Genomic DNA, 19,004 nt, shown 5'->3' on the forward strand with positions numbered 1-19,004 from the left:
ATATTTTTATCAGAATATTTTAAATAAAAAAAATCTGTTCACCATAAGCTATTACCTATGACCTAGAATTGACCATTAATAGATTTTACTCAGTCTCGGGCACTTTTTTTCAGTGAACAGCAGCCAGGTTGTTCTTGTAAACTTCAGATAGCAAGAGGGTATGACAAGCATGCAAACTGTCTTTTATTTACCTGGCACATGACATTCAATAAATGTTTTCATTTCCTCTATGAACTTCTGTCATCTATGATAACATTTCTGTATAGATGATAATGCTGGTACTGCTTTAGGAGAATCTGAACCTTGTGTACTTTGGGGAGCATGTTAAGATACTCCAAGGCACACATACTGACTCAATTTCACTCTTCAGTCTCAGCTCAAATGCCAGTTTTTCTTCTGACAGGCCTTCTGTCTGATCATTCCCTATTAAAAAGGCTTTCCCCAGTTACTCTGTTTCACATTATACTGTTTATTTCTTTCACAGCACTTTTAAAATCCATAATCATGTTGCTTATTTGGTTACTTATTAAATGTGATCATGTAAATGAGGCCTTTTCTAACAACATTACTTAATATTGTACATCCACATGCACACACACACACAGACTTTCTATCATTTTCCTTGTCTTATATTTCTCCTTAATATTTATAAATTTCTAACATACTATCTATTTTACTTGTTTATCTTGCTTATTACTGTTTTCCCCACTGGAAAGTATTTTTCTTGCGGGCAGATATTTTGTCTGTTTCATTCACAGCTATATCCCCAGTGACTAGAACAGTGCCTGGCCCATGGTAGGTGCTCAGTTAATACTTGTTGTATGAATAAACTGATAATTATCATGGGAGTGTAATTGCCATGAGGGGAAGGATTCCACCTGACTTATTTATGGCTATTGGTATAGCGACTAGCTCAATGCCTGGCTCATATGGGAACTCAATAAATATTTGATAAATAAAGGAGTGAGAAGAGTTATCTGGTGAAGAGAGTGGGGAGAGCACCGTTGTGAAGACCCTGAGCCTGTGTATATGAAGAGCTGAGAGAAAGCCACTGTGCCCAGTGCTCTCAAATAAACACTACACAGAAGAAACAGGAGAAAAAGGTAGAAGCCAAGTGTAACTGCACCTTATAGGCCATGTTAAGTTTTTGTCTTAAAAGCAGCAAGAAACTATTGAAGTATTTTTAATGGATGAGACCAAGAGATGCGCAGAAAATAACAGAATTTCTAAGGCATATTATGTCTTAGGAAACAAGTTTGATTCTGTAATCTGGAAAACCCAAGTTAGAAAATTAAAGGCTTTTGTAAAGTGATCTATGATGTCCTCTTTTCCCTTTTCTCTTGCCCTCCAAACACACACTACGCAGAGTACTAAACCAGCTCTGCCACTAATGATTCTCCAGTGTAGCAATGTCCTTACTTTTCTAGGTAAATATAAATTTATTCTTTTTATACTAGAGGGTGCTCATAACTCTGAAATGAGATGAATGGAGGTGTTTGTGTGTAAAGGTGTGTGGGCTTCATACTTTTGATTTGAGATTGCAGAATCCCAGTGTGTTGTAGTGGAAACATAAAAGAACTTATAAAAAGAGATTATGACATAACTTTAAGACTTCTCATTAATTTTGACTCTTTCTAGTGGAAATGTATGTGTGGCCATTGTTATATTTTACTTACAGATCACCAAACTTGAAAGTTTTCTCTTCTACTTACCTCAATTAGATGATTAATGATAGAATAATCAACAAGTGGTTGAGTACCGTATTTGTTCCAAATTTTAAGTGATAAGAGACTTTTAGGATTTATTATTAGAAATGAAGATCAAAAGAGTAACTATAGATATAAATTCGGATTAATTTATAGTAAGAAATCTAGTCACATAGTTTATATTCATTCAATTCTATTGAAATCTGCATACTTTCTCAATGAAACAAACCTACCTGGTAGGCCAATTTATTATTGAAAAATTATTCGGTAAGCATTGAATAAAAATATGGGGTAGTACATAGATTATTTTCTTAATATATTAATTAATAACTATAATAATAATGCCATCAAGCTATGCCTACCTGAATATAGCTCTTTGACATCAGGGTAACTGCTAGAGACAAGATAGTTGAGTTCTCTGATCAGGGTATCCTTCCCCTGGAGAATATATAATAAAAAACAACATACTTTGTCTCTCAGACTCATGCTTACTCCCTCTTGTTTATTATTTTATCACCACCAATTAAATAAGATTCAGTCATTATTGCATTATTATTGAGAATAATTCTTTCATATAATTGTATGTTAGTTGTACGAGTCTTTTAGGGGTATCACTGGCCACCTATGCAACTTTTTTAAGAGATACAGACAACTTGGGAGAGGATAGCAAGGAAATACTGAGAAGTACGTATAAGGGAATGAGAAAATGAGTTTGAGTAGCCTGTAAAAAAGAAAGCTAAATGTTGGCCTCGAAACCATTTTCTGGTTTTGGAACACTTATTACAGTTTGATTGCTGGTAACAAATTGTTCTGCTTTCCTACCAAGAGCATAAAATATCCCACAGTTGTCTTAATTTTTACAGCTGGAAGGATGTAGATTAGGTATTAGGAAGAATTTCAAGTTATTAAATATTGGAATGTTAAACTGAGAAAGATTATAGAATCACACTTTCTTTGAAGATTTTAAGGTGGTATAAATATTCTACAGTGTCGTTTGATACGGGCTTAGGTAATAAGAGGTGTCTTGTCAATACACTTGACAAGAAGTTTATTTGATTTTTTTCTTAAATTCTAAGCTAAAATCATAAGTCCATGATCACTTGTATCTTTAAAGATTACTAGTTTTTACCCTGCATTTGCTTCTTAGAGGTTTTTTCTTTCTTTTTTTTTTTTTTTAACCATTTAGTCAGTTTTGAATACTTTTAAGTTGGTGATTAGTTATATAAACGGGATTTGTGGATTAAGGGGGTTTTATAGTTTAATTTTTTTTTTTTTGCCTTTCTAAGATCTGTTGCACTTAAATTTCTCATTACCCGTAACATAACAGGATTAAACTATTTAAGGCAAAAATAAGGGTACATTATCCTCTTTCTTCAGATCGCTACTAAACACCTGGAACTAGGCCATAAGGTCACCATATGTTGGTTTTCAATTTTCCTTTGTGAGATCAAATGATAAGTAACCTTTCTAAGCACTGATGCTCCTTCCTGACCTTTAGGGCTTTGCTTTCCCTCTTTCCCTTCAGGATCCTTTATTGCAAGCAGCTGTTGAGAGGTGTTACTGATAGGCTAATGTGAACAAAGAGGATGTTTCATATTTAGAACCAAGGACCCAACATGCGTAGAATTTAGAGTTTCCCAAGGGCCGAAAGTGTGCGCATGTCTCTTTTTTATTCTTTAAAGTTTATTTTTAAAAAAATTTTAAAGCCAGCCAGCAACTGTAAACCAACAATAAAATCCTAAGCTCCTCAACCAACTGATATACCCCTGCCTTCCTTCTTGGCCAAGGTTATTCCAAAGTAAACCTGAAAGTCTAGTTGAGGCCACGATGAGAAGGTGGGGTCAGACATACCTCATTATGCCGTCCTCTCTTTGGAAGGTACAACTGACCAACATTATCATTAAAACAGAGATCTTAAGATTGATGAAACAGACTCTTTGTAGCAATAAGATACCAAATTCCAACCTGACTCTCGTATAGCATCACATGACGGATAGCAGGCCCTGAAAAAAATGGAAGAATTTTACCCTAAAATCTATTTATTTGGCATATGTTGAAGTGGCCCTGCAGAGCTGTCTCGTGTGGGGAGAATCCACCTTCTGCGGAGAATCTCCTTCCCTTTCCAGGTCTTTTCCCTGATCCAGCAGAGAATTAACCTTTTTAAGTCTAATAAGAAACATTTACAAACTATTCTCTCTTGGAAGCCTGCTTACCTGGAGGCTTCATCTGCATAATACGAACCTTGGTTTTCACAATTCCTTATCCTAACCCAGACATTCTCTTCTATTGATTCCAGGTCTTTAGATAATAACTCTTTGAACCAATTGCCAATCAGAAAATCTTTTGCTCCACCTATGACCTGGAACTCCCCACCCCTTTAAACATATAAAACCAAGCTGTAGCCTGACCACCTTGGGCATATGTTCTTAGGATCTCCTGGCGCCCTGTCATGGGCCGCTGATGACTCATATTTGACCTAGAATAAATCTTGTCAAATATTTTACGGAGTTTGACTCTTTTTTGCTGACACAATAAAAACACCATTTTCTCTTCACATACTGCTTTCCTTAATGACATAATAATTATAAAATGATTTTGTGCTTTTATGATGTCACCTCCTCCCCTTGTGTAAGCTGCTCATTTTAATTTTCCTCGGTAAATAGAAGACTTTCTCTTCCCATTTTTTAGTCTGCTTTAACATACATAGTTTCTTAAAAATAATGAAAACATTAGAAAAGGTAATTCTAACATTTTTTAGAAATTATAAAGAGTCTTTGTGAAATAATCATTCTATTATCAAAAAAGCCCTGGTTTAGTTCTTTACAAGGTTATTTTCTGCATATCAGGTAAGTTATTTTACATTAGATGATTACTATAAAACTCTGTTTTCTAAATATACTTTTATTATCCACTTATATTTGTTAATATTTTAAATTATTATTAATACTTGCAAATAGTGTTGTTCATTTCAAAACTCAAGTAAACCGAAAATCTGTGAATTGATACTAAAATTTTAAATAAGTAGGAGTATTTTTAAATGTCTTGTTTCTTGGAAGACCATGAAACACTTTTGTGAAATATGTTAACAGTATATTTTTAAAATCCACACAGAAGTGTTGATATTACATTTAGAAGTCCCAGTAATAATAATGCGNAAAAGCCCTGGTTTAGTTCTTTACAAGGTTATTTTCTGCATATCAGGTAAGTTATTTTACATTAGATGATTACTATAAAACTCTGTTTTCTAAATATACTTTTATTATCCACTTATATTTGTTAATATTTTAAATTATTATTAATACTTGCAAATAGTGTTGTTCATTTCAAAACTCAAGTAAACCGAAAATCTGTGAATTGATACTAAAATTTTAAATAAGTAGGAGTATTTTAAATGTCTTGTTTCTTGGAAGACCATGAAACACTTTTGTGAAATATGTTAACAGTATATTTTTAAAATCCACACAGAAGTGTTGATATTACATTTAGAAGTCCCAGTAATAATAATGCGTAAGTTGATTCCTAAACTCATATACTGAGTGAATATGTTATAAATTAGTACATACTAGTTATAATTTGGAGATATTGGCCGTTAAAATCAAAGTAAAAAATAGGAGGGTATTAAGTTTAGTGAGGTTTTATATTTTATTGGAATACAAAAGCAAACCATTACTAATCAGCCTTAATTGGCCAGTGCCATTATTCAGTTCTATTACATTTAAGAGAAATGGAAAAGTAACTTAGGTGTGTGGTGATTATCTTGGACACTGATTATCGAACAGAGCTGATTCAAATCTATATCTAGTTAGAATTGAAACAAATTGCTAAATTTTTCTGAACCTAAAGTTTCTCACATTTTCTAAAGAGATTACCATGATGAATAAATGAGACATAAATATGAATATGCCTGGCATAGTAGTTGATAGTATGCCCTGAAAACAAACATTAGTTCCTTTCTATTATTCCTGCCTACAACATCCCTGCTAAGTGATCATGAAATATGTGCTGAAGTATCTACAGTGATAGGGATTCAGTTTTAGTTCATCATGGTTCACTCTGACTTTTGGAAGATTCTTCTATATATAGAACTGAAATCTGCTGCCTCTAGCTTTTACGCATTGATTGAACTGACTTCTTTTCTAGGTTGACCTGCACATTTTTTTCCCCAGTCATTTATAAAATTGACTTTCTAAACTGCAGGAAAATAGTTCCAGTTTCAACAACAGGACAAACAGTAAACACAATCATTCCTTCAGGTATGAAAACAAAAATGCTAGATAAAATAAAACTAATAAACTCAACTAAATTTAGTTCGTTTAGCTACAACATGTGATAAGAAGGGACATAGGAACAACTGAGGAATGAAGCCAGTATAATGCATGAGCCTTGTTTTTTTCATGTGTGATTGTTTCCTAGTATATTAATGATTTGAAGTTATCAGGCAAGCTTTCTCATATTTAAAGAAATAGTCTATAGCATTAAAGACTCTTAGGCCTACAGAAAGGTCTTTTTTTAATTGGACATGGTGGTTTACTTAGTGGCTTTATTTCCAGAATACTAAGCTTTCTATTGCAGCCATGAGGGCAGATGAAGAAACTGTGAAGATACACATCATTTGTATCATTTCTGTTATAGTTTAAAAGATGATTGATAAAGCTAAAGTCTGGATCCAATTCTTAATTTTTATGAAAGTGGTCTCTATTGGAGGCAAATGTCCTCCAAAGCCAATGTCTCTAAGAAGGAAGCATTACAAACCACAGAGATTAAGGCTGCAAAGGATCAGCTGATTGGGATGCTGGGAACAAATGCCAGCAGAGATTTAACTGTGCAAATGCTTTAATGAGGCAAAAAATGGCACCCATAAGAAACTGAATCCCCAGGCTTGTGCCTCACATAAGAGGAAAGTAAAACCGTATACAGTCTACATGGTGCTGACCAAATAAATCAACATGACAAATCGATTCAGTGAAAACCTTGGGATGTGTGATAGAAATAAATGAAGATGCACTTCTACAATTCAAGAGGCACAGAATACACAAAGAAAAAGTAATGTTCACTGAAGATTATCTTGAATACAAAAATACAACACAAGGAAACAATCCACCATGAAGTTGACAAGTTAGGAAAATTAATGACCCAAGACAAAAAGATATGGAAATATCGAAGACAGGTTAAGAAATAGGTGATTGAAATGAGAAGGTCTAATGTAAGTTGAATAGGAGCTTTAGAAGAAAAAATAGGAAAGATACACATTAAAAGAGATAATAACTAATAGTTTTTTAGAATCAAAGAAAGACATAGAAATTAGAGCATGAATCTCAAGTAGGTAAATAAAAAGAACACTTAGATACAGTAATGAAGCCCAGGCAAAGTAACTCACGCCTGTAATCCTAGCACTTTGGGAGGCCAAGGCAGCTGGATCACTTGAGGTCAGGAGCTCAAGACCAGCTTGGTCATCATGGTGAAACCCCGTCTCTACTAAAAATACAAAAATTAGCCAGGCGTGGTGGCAGGTGCCTATAATCCCAGCTACTCAGGAGGCTGAAGCAGGAGAATCACTTGAACCCAGGAGGCAGGGGTTGCATTGAGACAAGATGGCACCACTGCACTCCAGCCTGGGCAACAGAACGAGACTTTGTCTCAAAAAAAAAAAAAAAAAAAAAGATACGGTGATGAAATGGTCCTAAAGCAGGCAGAAAAAATATTGAAAGCAACAAGAGAGACTATAAAGGTCCGTTGCGGTGGCTCATGTCTGTTATCCCAGTGTTTTGAGAGACTGAGGCAGGAAGATTCCTTGAGCACAAGAGTTCAAGACCAGCTTGAGCAACATGGCAAAGCTCTGTGTCTACCAAAAAATACAAAAATTAGCTGAGCGTGGTGGCATGTGCTTGTAGTCCCAGCTACTTTGGGGGAATGAGGTGGAAGAATCACTTAAGCCTGGGAAGTCAAGGCTGCAGTGAGCAGTGTTCACACTACTACCCTTCAGCCTGGGCTACAGAGTGAGACCCTGTTTCAAAAAAACAAGACTGTAAAGAAGAAACAGCAGTTAGACTGACAAGTGACTTTTCATCAGCCTCCACAGAAGTCAAATGGCAATGAATTTTAACACCTTCAAATGCTAAGGTAAGATAAATGTCAGCCTACTATATTCAATTTAAATATCATTAAAAATGAGAATACAATTAAGATGTTCAGAAAATAAGAAAAGTGTCCCTTACTAAATTAACTGCTAATGGATGTATGTCAAAAAGAAAGAAATTGGATTCAGAAGATAGTGGCAAGATATAAGAAGAAATTGGCATTAAAAGCACTGGTAAACAAAACACACAGATACAACTAAACAAACTGATTATCAAGTGTTGGGCAATGGAAAAAATGCTCAACATCACTAAACATCAGGGAAATGCAAATTAAAACCACAGTGAGATACCACCTTACTCCTGCAAGAATTGCCATTATTAACAAGTCAAAAAAACAATAGATGTTGGCATGGATGTGAGGCAAAGGGAACACTTACACACTGCTGATGGAAATGTAAATTAGTACCTCAATGGAAAACATAAAGGAGATTCCTTAAAGAGTTAAAAGTAGGTCTGCCATTCGATCTAGCAATCCCACTACTGGGTATCTACCCAAAGGAAAATAAGTCATTATATGGAAAAGACTCTTGCACACGTATATTTATAGCAGCACAATTCACAATTGCAAAGATGTGGAACCAACCTAAGTGCCCATTGACTAATGAGTGGATAAAGAAACTGTGGTATATACATCTTGTGGAATACTACTTAGCCATTAAAAGATCAAAGTATGTCTTTTGCGGCAACTTGGATGGAGCTGGAGGCCATTATTCTAAGTGAAGTAACACAGGAGTGGAAAACCAAACATTGTATGTTCTCACTTATAAGTGGGAGCTAAGCTATGAATATACAGAGGCATACAGAGTGATATAATGGACTTTAGAGACTCAAGGGGGAGGGTGGGAGGGGTCTAGAGATAAACTACACATTAGGTGCAGTGTACACTGCTCAGGTGAGAGGTGCACTAAAATCTCAAAATTCACCACAATATAATTCATCCATGTAACAAAAAACCACTTGTACCCCAAGCGTTACTGAAATAAAAAATTTTTTAAAAAGTCTTGGGCAGCGGGTCATTCAGAAACTTTCAGACGTTTGTAGGCAAGGAAAATTTCCCTCTAAAAACTAGCAGACAAGGATAGAGATGCCAATTCTTAATTTTGCCAGGAAGGAACATTTTGCAAAGCCTGCCATAAGCATACAGACCCTGCCCTTGGGAATTTTACAGTCTACTGTAACACCAATAAAATAAAAAGATTACAACTTAACAAATAAGGACAGTCCATTAAAATAAAAAAAATTAGTTTTATGGGGAAAAAAAAAAAAACTGTCCAGGCTTGGTATGGTGGCTAACACCTGTAATCCCAACACTTTGGAAAGCCAAAGCAGGAGGATCTCTTGAGCCCAGGAGTTCGAGGTTGCAGTGAGACCTCAAAACTAAACAAGCACCTGTTCACATTGACATCATCCTTCTACTTTTGTCAAAGAATATTAAAAATTTTATCATAGAGCAATACCAATCCGTGCCATTTGGGCTACATGTCTGACTATAACCTACCTTTTCCTCTGAAGTGCCTGTGAATTCTAAGTGATTATTATTTTTTTATAAAACCAACATAATACCTGGTGCATAGCAGATTCTTGGTAAATATTCTTGAATGAGTTGGGAAAATGCTATTACTTTTGTATTGCCAGGCATTCCTCCTAACTGATTAGAAGTTGACCCCATAACATTAGAGATTCCAATTCAAATTTCCAGTGTCATATAACGGAAATGTCCTTTAGTGGGGACTGTGGGAAACTTCTCTCTCCTTCCTTAAACGCAAGAGCAAGCACACAGACCCGAATTTCCCCTACAGAGTCTTCCCAAAACAAAATTTAGGATTGTCAAGGGGATTCTAACACGCAGGCACTGATTTGTTAATTCACAGAGGTTATGAAACTAATCTTAATAAATCTTAACTTCTATCAGGATTCATGAGTATGTGAAAGAGAACTAGAGCTAAGCTGGTGGATAGTAAAAAAAAAAGAGAGAGAGAGAGAAAAAAAGAAAATCATTCTTTCTCACTATACTTCAACACCTCCTATATTTTATTTAGGGAAATCTGCCTACTATGATGGTTGCCATGCAAATTCCCCAAGAGGCAAACAATTTCAGCATGCATTTAACTTCATTAGAGCCTGGAGCCTATGTTAGGCTGCTTATTCAGCAAGTAATGTGCATGTGCAAATGAAACTGACATACCTATGCAAATATATCATCCATGTTCTAGGATTTAGCAGTTTAGAGAAAGAAGTGTATTTCTGTTAAGTGTGGAATTGATCTCAAGTTCATTCAGGAACTGTACTTCTTGTTTACTTTGTATGAAATGAAATTTTCTTTTTATCTTTCAAGAGATTATCCTTTTAAAAAAAAAAAGTAAAAAATCTTGGGAAACATTCCTAAATTGGCCATCAGTATCTTTCTTATTCAAGTTGAGATTCCAATTTCTAGAGCTATCTGAAAACTCTTCAGAGCCTTCTCCATGACTAGTTCTACATTTTGGGAGTGTTCCTCAACATAGAATTCCACTCCCATACTTTAAACAGTGATTTCTGAGAAGTTAATGTGGTAATGAAATTTGAATCCCCAAGAGTCCACCAAGGTAACAAAATGCATTAGAAGTGGGGATCTAGTTTTCAAAATGCATCATTCTCTAAAAGGTAAGAGGGCTCTATTGTGAACTTTGAGATTAAGGTTTTGAAAAAAGTATCTTAAGCACCTGCTACTTTGGGTAGAGATTTTCAAGGCACTTTTGGAAAATAAAGTTTCTGTAACCTGACTAAATAGTATGTTTTCCTGATAGATGCGATAAGTATTGTCCTTTTCAATACTGGAACTTTCATTGCTAAGTTTCGTCTGAAGTAAACTTTAGGCTTCTTTTACCTTTGTCTAAAGTAAGAATGCAACCTAATAAAGATCACAAAAGATCAGGAGTATCATCTAGGACTATGGATGAAATTTTGTTGTTGTTGAGGCGGAGTCTCGCTCTGTCGCCCAGGCTGGCGTGCAATGGCGTGATCTCGGCTCACTGCAAGTTCCGCCTCCCGGGTTCACGCCATTCTCCGGCCTCAGTCTCCCGAGTAGCTGGGACTACAGGTGCCTGCCACTACGCCTGGCTAATTTTTTTGCATTTTTAGTAGAGACGGGGTTTCACTGTTAGCCAGGATGGTCTCGATCTCCTGACCTCGAGATCCGCCCGCCTCAGCCTCCCAAAGTGCTGGGATTAGAGGCGTGAGCCACCGCACCCGGCCTGAAATTTTTTCATAATCTATATTAATCTCTATTAATGCTTCTCTATTTTACGGACACATTTTCCTTGAATTTGGATAGATTTTGATACATGGAGCAATATTTCAAAGCCCTTAAATGTTACTCCTACTGCTTTATAAATATTAAACTACAAGAAAATATTAAGAAATATAAACTAAAAAAACATATTCTTCTTGTTTATTTTATTTTATTCTCTCTCTTTTCCTTTTTTTTTTTTTTTTTTTTTGACACAGAGCCTCATTCTGTCATCCAGGCTGGAGTGCAATGGTGCAATCACAGTTCACTGCAACCTCTAACTCCTGGGCTCAAGCAATCTTCCCACCTCGACCTCCTAAATTCTGGGAATACAGGCGTGAGCCACTGCGCCTGGCCCATGATCTTCTTTTCTAATGTTTTCTCTCTCTGTAGGCCACTAGTTCTCCAAATGGAGTTTAAACATTTTTAGGTATTGAAAAGCCTACTAGAACCAGGCACGGTGGCTCACGCCTGTAATCCCAGCACTTTGGGAGGCCAAGGGAGGCAGATCACGAGGTCAGGAGTTCAAGACCAGCCTGGCCAACATAGTGAAACCCTGTCTGTACTAAAAATACAAAAATTAGCTGGGCATGGTGGCGGGCGCCTGTAGTCCCAGCTACTTGGGAGGCCGAGGCAAGAGAATCGCTTGAACTCTGGAGGCGGAGGTTGCAGTGACACTGCACTCCAGCCTGGGTGACGCAGCGAGTCTGTCTCAAAAAAAAAACAAAAACAAAAAAACCCCTTAATAGACACTATATGTCTCCTCTCTGCCTGGTAGGAGGCACCCTAAAGAGGAACCCAAAGAGATCCCCTCAATTCGTTATACTCTGTGGGGCACTTCCATTTGTAGGACCGGTTAACTAGTGACATTGCTATTTCATTGCCTTAATTCTGATTGGGTTTGTAACGTGAGTTCTTGTTTTGAAAGTTAAAAGATCAGTTGAGGAATAAAAGCAAAAGGATTAAATGTCATGTTAGTTTACTTTTGCATTTCAGATAATCATATTTTATTATAAATATATATTATACTAGGTTGTTTTAGCTTAAATTAAAAACTTGTAACATTGGTAATGATGCTAGTTGGTGATTATATATTTAAAAAACTGAAAATTTGAGTACTTTCTTCAAAAGTAAGCTTTTTGGGGGCTGTTGAAATGCGTTATATAGGAATAATATTGGACAGCTTGTTTTAAAATCTGATATGTTAATACGGTATTAACAAAAAAGTATTTTATATTGTCAATTTTAGAATAAGTGTTGTAATTTTCCTATGCTGAGGTAGCATAATGGAAAATCATAAGAAAGGAAACAAGACAACTCCACACAGCATACCCAAAACATTCTATAAACAGCAGCGTTTGTTCAAAACCAAGTTTCTTTTCCATGGAGGTAGGCTATATTGATGTACTGAAAATAACGTTGCTAGATTGTACTTAGGCATATATGAATGTTAAAAATTACTCCAAAATATACTTCAAAATTTAAAAAATTCCTACATTAAATTCCTATCCATTCCATGGTCTATTTTCCTGTTTTAAAATTGTCTTCATTTGAATATTATGGTAGATCTAAGAAGTCATTTTCCTGGAATCTCTTTATTAGTAATTGGTAAGTTTGTATTATTATATATTTTGAGTGTAAAAAACACACATTTCCTTTCTACATAGTCATTGTTTTCTCCCTACTCATCTATATTAATGAAATTTCTATACACTATTGTAAAAAGATCCTAACTAATATTAAAAACTAAGATATACTTTATCTGCTAAAATAAGAATTATAAAGACAAATATTTAAATGATACTGCAAGATGTTTCATAAAAACCTCCTCCAAAATCCTCATCTCTGATGCTTCAGCAGCAAAAGGTACCTAGGGGTCTCTTTTAAAAGTAATGCAGAGTGACTCTAAGTGTATTTTATGGAAGAACTGGACATGACTCTATTTCTGATCAACTTGCTTTTGCCTTCTTTCCTAGGAAGTGTGTAGAGAGCTCTGGTGCCTCAGCAAAAGCAACCGCTGTGTCACCAACAGTATTCCAGCAGCTGAGGGGACACTGTGTCAAACTGGGAATATTGAAAAAGGGGTAAGCTCAATGATTTACTACCTGTTTGACATGTATACAAAAGTGATAAATTGCTGGTGCTGACATTCAACCACTAGAAAGTCTTATATATTCATTTAAAATCTACTTAAAAATAATTAATTCCTAGAACAATAGGTTAATTGTCATACCTTGGTAGCTGCAAATATGCATTATTTAGGAAATTACAGTTGGTAACTATCTTTTATGTCAGTTTCACATTTCTGTTGCTGTATGTATGTTACATTTGTACCAAAAGTAATGTAATGCAACAGCAATCTTTTTGTTATGTAATATAGTCTATTTACTTATATGACATAGTCTAGTTTTTCTGGTAAATAATTCCCCGGAAAATTATGCAACGCAGAAGTAGACTTTATAACTATAGTATTACTAAAGTCACTTTTTTTTTTTTTTTGAGACAGAGTCTCATTTGGTTGCTCAGGCTGTTGTGCAGTGGTGTGATCTCAGCTCACTGCAACTTCCGCCTCTGGGGCTCAAGCGATCCTCCCACCTCAGCCTCCTAAGTAGCTGGGACTACAGGTACACACCACCACGCCCAGCTAATTTTTGTATTTTTGGGTAGAGACGGAGTTTCGCCGTGTTGCCCAGGCTGTTCGCAAACTCTTGGGCTCAAGCTATCTGCCCACCTCAGCCTCCCAAAGTGCTGGTACTATAGGCATGAGCCACTACACCCCGTTTAAAGTCACTTTTAGATTGCAGTATGAGAGAAGGGACTAGTAGAAAAATAATAAATAATTAATTGACCATAGAAATTAGAGCAAATAATTTGTTTCATCAATCTAGTTTTCAAAAATATAATTATTAAGACTTGTTTAAACATGCTTGGCACAGTGGCCCACCCCTGCAGTCCCAGCTAAGTGGGAAGCTCAGGTGGGAGGATCACTCAAGCCTAGAAGTTCGAGTCCATCCTATGCAACAAAGTGAGAGACTCTGTCTCTAAAAAAAGAAACAACAACAGCAATTGTTGAAACAGATAGTAGCAGTTTGTGTACTACTCTTAAAATTTTCTAGGAATTGCTCTTTATGTAAATTTAAATTCTAGAGTTTATTTCTATAGACTGAATTTGTAATAACTATCACTGTCATCTGTTCTCAGTTCTGACTTCTTCCATGTTAGCTGGGTTAGTTTCAACAAGGATTACACTGAGTTTCAGCTTGCAATCTGATGTTTAAATAAAAAAGAATGAAAGCTTTTGGGCAGCTGTCACAGTTTATTAATCCTTGCTGACGGCTTCATTCAGGACCCATCACCTAGTGCCATGTTGATGGCTTTTCCATGCTAAATTTGGAAATGTTGGTAAATTATGCTAAATATATAAATTGATAGGGTAATTTAAAAAGGATTTAGAATCTTTTTTAGATATTGTAAGTAGCCAATAAAATACAAAGAAATTCAAGCACTACCAAAATTCCTTCTACTTTTTTTCACTGAAGTAATAGAAAATATTAGGAATTGCATTCTTGAAACAACAATCTATATTTATTTTGGAACCAATAATTCTTGTCAATTTACCTCAATCTCTACTTAGAAGAAATACACAACCATAAAGAGGGAGAGTCACAGGGAGAATCTATTTCTTTATTTACCATTGATTTATTATTATTCTCGTGATCAAGTTCATGGTCCACAGTAAACCACTAGTAGTGGCTATCTGAGAACAAATAGCTCAGCTCCACCAATAAATTATACTGTAAATACATATTTAATACCAATCATTTGTGCTTAATAGCAGAGCCCTCAAATGTCATATCTTATAGCATATATGTGCATATATATGGTAGAGATGATATATTTCTTGGAAATTACAATTTGAAGGATAACTAGAAATACTCTCAGACAATTTTAAACCTAACAGTATTGAATTTAAATTGAATTTAAATTTCAATAAGCAAATAGAGGGGAAATGTAACTACTTCTTTTTCTTTTCAATAGAGTCTAGCTCTGTCACCAGGCTGGAGAGCAGTGGCACGATCTCGGCTCACTGCAACCTTCACCTCCCGGGTTTAAGCGATTCTCCTATCTGAGTACCTGGGATTACAGGCACACACCACCATGCCCAGCTAATTTTTGTATTTTTAGTAGAGATGGGGTTTCACCACGTTGGCCAGGCTGGTCTCGATCTCCTGACCTCATGATCCGCCCACCTCAGCTTCCCAAAGTGCTGGGATTACAGGTGTGAGCCATTGTGCCTGGCCAAATATAATTACTTCTAAGCACAAATAAGAATGATCACAAACAAGAGAAAGTGAATAAAATGGGGCAAAATATATTTGATTTCTAAAGATTCAAATTCTTAATCTAGGTTAGTCATCAACTTTTTGATCCATAAAGGAAGTCTATAGAATTCTAATATATATACATTTGAAAAAATGGAAATGCTGTGGTTTAAAAAACCCCTTGCCTGCCCTTTACCCTGTCTTTGGACCTTTGTCAGCTTCTGACATACCTCCAAAGCCATGGCCTCCATGAAAAACTATTTAAAAACTTTATAAGTATGGCAAAATGTATATGTCAAGGGGTCATTTATATTCATAATGTAAGAGTGTACTATCACAAGGCCAATATAGTGGATATCACTATCTAAAACTAATCTACAAAACAAATCTTTGTTGTTTTTCCAGAGACCTGGAAGATAGGTAAAGTTTTAGGAATAACACTAATAAGTCTTAAAAAGAATGAATAAATGAATGAAAAAAAATACAAATGCAGACTCCTAGAAAGGAAAAGGATAGAGTAGTAGATGGCCCTCAGAATAACCTTACCATTAACTTTGAACTTATGAAGAAGCTTTCAGAAAACTAAATCAGCCTGCATTTTTAAGAAAAAACAAACAAAAAACAACTAGACATGTGATCCAAACACTTCTTTATTTTTTATATTTTACTAACTGTATTGACCATGTTATGTCTTGTATGAATTTTGTTGTTAATTTTGTTATTTTTTTCTCCTTAAGAAGGAAGCATATTTACTGTTGCCAAAAGGAGATTTTGCCCTTAGGGCTATAATATTTGGAAAATAAACCAGACCTCAGAATTTTGACCCAAAGCAAAACAGCCCTGCAAAGAGCTAGGGACAAAATTAAAGTGGAATTTTCAATTAATCTGGTCAACTTTCTGTGGTTAGTTTGTATACGTGCCATCTAAAAATAATTGACATCCCAGTAACAATAATGACAAAGATGATGAATATTTAAGAAGTACTTACGGCCGGGCATGGTGGCTTAAGCCTACAATCCCAGCACTTTGGGAGGCTTAGGCGGACGGATCACCTTCGGTCAGGAGTTTGAGACTAGCCTGGCCAACATGGTGAAACCCTGTCTCTACTGAAAATACAAAAATTAGCCGGGCATGGTGGCAGGCACCTGCAGTCCCAGCTACTCAGGACACTGAGACAGGAGAATCACTTGAACCCAGGAGTTGGAGGTTGCAGTGAGCCAAGATTGCACTCCATTGCACTCTAGCCTGGGCAACAGAGCGAGACTCCGTCTCAAAAAAAAAAAAAAAATGTACTTACACTATTCCTGGCACATATTGCTAAGTGCTTTACAATCATTCTTCTGTTTAATATTAAGAAAAAACCTATGAGGTAGGTACAGTTTTAACTCCATTTTACAGAGGAGAAAAATAAGACTTACTAGCCCCAAATTTCACAGTAATTTAATGGCATAGCTGACACTTCAGCCCAGGTCTTTCTAATTTCAGAGTTGAAATCTTTGCCTCTCTATACTGACTCTAATTTTACTTTATCTTCACATGAGAAATTTTGCAAAGTTAAAAAGCAATTTTTCGTTGTCACAGGAATCAAGTGGGTCACTAAGCCTAATCTAGGTGGTGACAACGTATGTCACCCTTTAATACTAAATAGATTTTTCATTTTCTACCTGTAAACAGTATCTTGTTTTAGGAACCACAATAAGAAAACAATGTCAGTAGAACATTGAGCTAAGCATAAATGATTGTGTGACAATTGGTAAAATAATGTATCTCTAAAATGAGAGGCAACCAATTTCTATATATTTCATAGAGATATTATGAGGATAGAATTAGATAATATTTCAGTGAGCTTTTTGCGGGCCTCCTCAGAGGGAACGTGCTAACATATTACTAATGCGTATCATCAATACTTTTTGTTATTATTTGCCAACCTGAGATGATGGTGGGCAGAAAATTCTTTGGCAGACTGCCTTAGCTGACAGTAGAGAGTGTAAGCATGAGTTTGTGTGTCTCTGAGAAATGGATGAAATATTCACAACCTCTGATCTTAACTCTGAGTTTCGAAACTACTCTCACCAGAAGGAATAAGAAAGAACCTATACATGGTCTAGCCAGGAGAATAAAACCAAAGCTGCTCCTAGTTTTCTGAATAAATCTATTTTAAAAAGGGAGGGGGTAGAAATACTGCTCAAGTGATAGCATAGACATATCCAAAGGATTGAATCCATGATGATCTCGTCAAACTCTGGCTGCAAAAGATATGGGATCCCTGCCCAGGGACGCAGTTCCACAAATGTTCCATGTAAGTATGGGAACTGTTCCATGCACATTTAACAGATGGAGTAAGAAATATGGCCAAAAAATTAAAAATTGATCTTTGCGTGAGTCCTGGGGGGTCTGACATCGCTATTACAGCCATTGGATGTTCGCCTGAATAAGCCATTCAAGGATTGAATAAGAACCATATGGTCTGAATGGATGTGCTCAGGGACAGTAGCATTAACCAAAGGAGGAAATTTGATGAGCCCAGACGGTGCGCTGGTACTGTGTGTCCATGGGTCAGTCTCCTACAAATCAATTAATACAACTTTCAGCCAGAGAACTTTCCTTGGATACAGCATCAGCAATAGCCCTTTGGACAGGAATCAGAGCGATGCCATAATTAGTGAAATAGTAAATAAGGATTTAGATTGTAAAACCTTTGATAGTAGTGTTGGCATTGTTACTGAACAGGATATTAAGGATAATCAAAACCCAATCCTTGTAATCCCTGTTGGTGACCACAAAGAAGGCTTCAAATACTGGCTTATGGCCAATAGATTGATTTAATGATTCTGCAAGCCCCAGTTAGAGATATAGCCCGGCATTTGGGTTTACATGTAAGTGACATTGATTCCTAATATCTTTGCATAGGAAACATACAGCTGGATTAGAATAGGATTATTAAATGCCCTTCTAAAGCACTGGATATATAATAGGACATTTGCAGCCTTAGATCTTAATTTACTTAGGGTAGAATACAGTATGTTTTGACTGGGTCCCAAACTATAAACACAGGAAGTGAAGAAAGAATAGTTCTTCCAATTGCTGTAGAAATTTAAATAGTATGGGATGACAAATTCTGATTTAGAATTTGGGCTGAAATGTAGCTTTAGCATTCCTGCACCTGCACAGTGGAAAGATAAGGCTTTTAATAGTGCTGTGCTCCAACACTCAGCTCTTCTGACTTGGGAAGAATGTTCTATACTGAATCACTAGTATTACTTCCTGCAAAATCTTAGAATTTCCTTAGAGGTCTCTTATTCCAGATGCTGCCTGGACCCAGTACTGGCTATTACAAGATACAACATAATCACATATAAAAAAATTTTTTTTTCTAAATACTGCATATACTTATCTTGAAGTTTTCCTTTGCGGAAATGTGACAAATTTTCAAAGTTAAGTTGTTTGATTTAAAATATATCTTTCTTAAATGAAGTCCCCTGATGTAGATCATAGTATTTAGTAGTATAATAGCAAGATATGTTGTTTAATAATAAGTAGTGTTTCTTTTTTTTTTTTTTTTTTTTTTTTT

General features: G+C 35.8%; 1 protein-coding gene across 1 annotated transcript in view; it reads left to right on the forward strand.

Annotated features, from left to right (window-relative positions):
* Positions 1-19,004, forward strand: part of ADAMTS6 (ADAM metallopeptidase with thrombospondin type 1 motif 6) — a 344,308-nt gene that overhangs the window by 208,199 nt on the left and 117,105 nt on the right. The window contains exon 12 of the mRNA XM_017877113.1: positions 13,088-13,195. Within this exon, the coding sequence (XP_017732602.1) occupies positions 13,088-13,195 (108 nt within the window). The remainder of the gene's footprint in view (positions 1-13,087; positions 13,196-19,004) is intronic.

Source organism: Rhinopithecus bieti, unplaced genomic scaffold (genome assembly GCF_001698545.2).
Source record: "Rhinopithecus bieti isolate Rb0 unplaced genomic scaffold, ASM169854v2 scaffold_10181, whole genome shotgun sequence".
In the NCBI taxonomy this organism is placed as follows: Eukaryota; Metazoa; Chordata; class Mammalia; order Primates; family Cercopithecidae; genus Rhinopithecus; species Rhinopithecus bieti.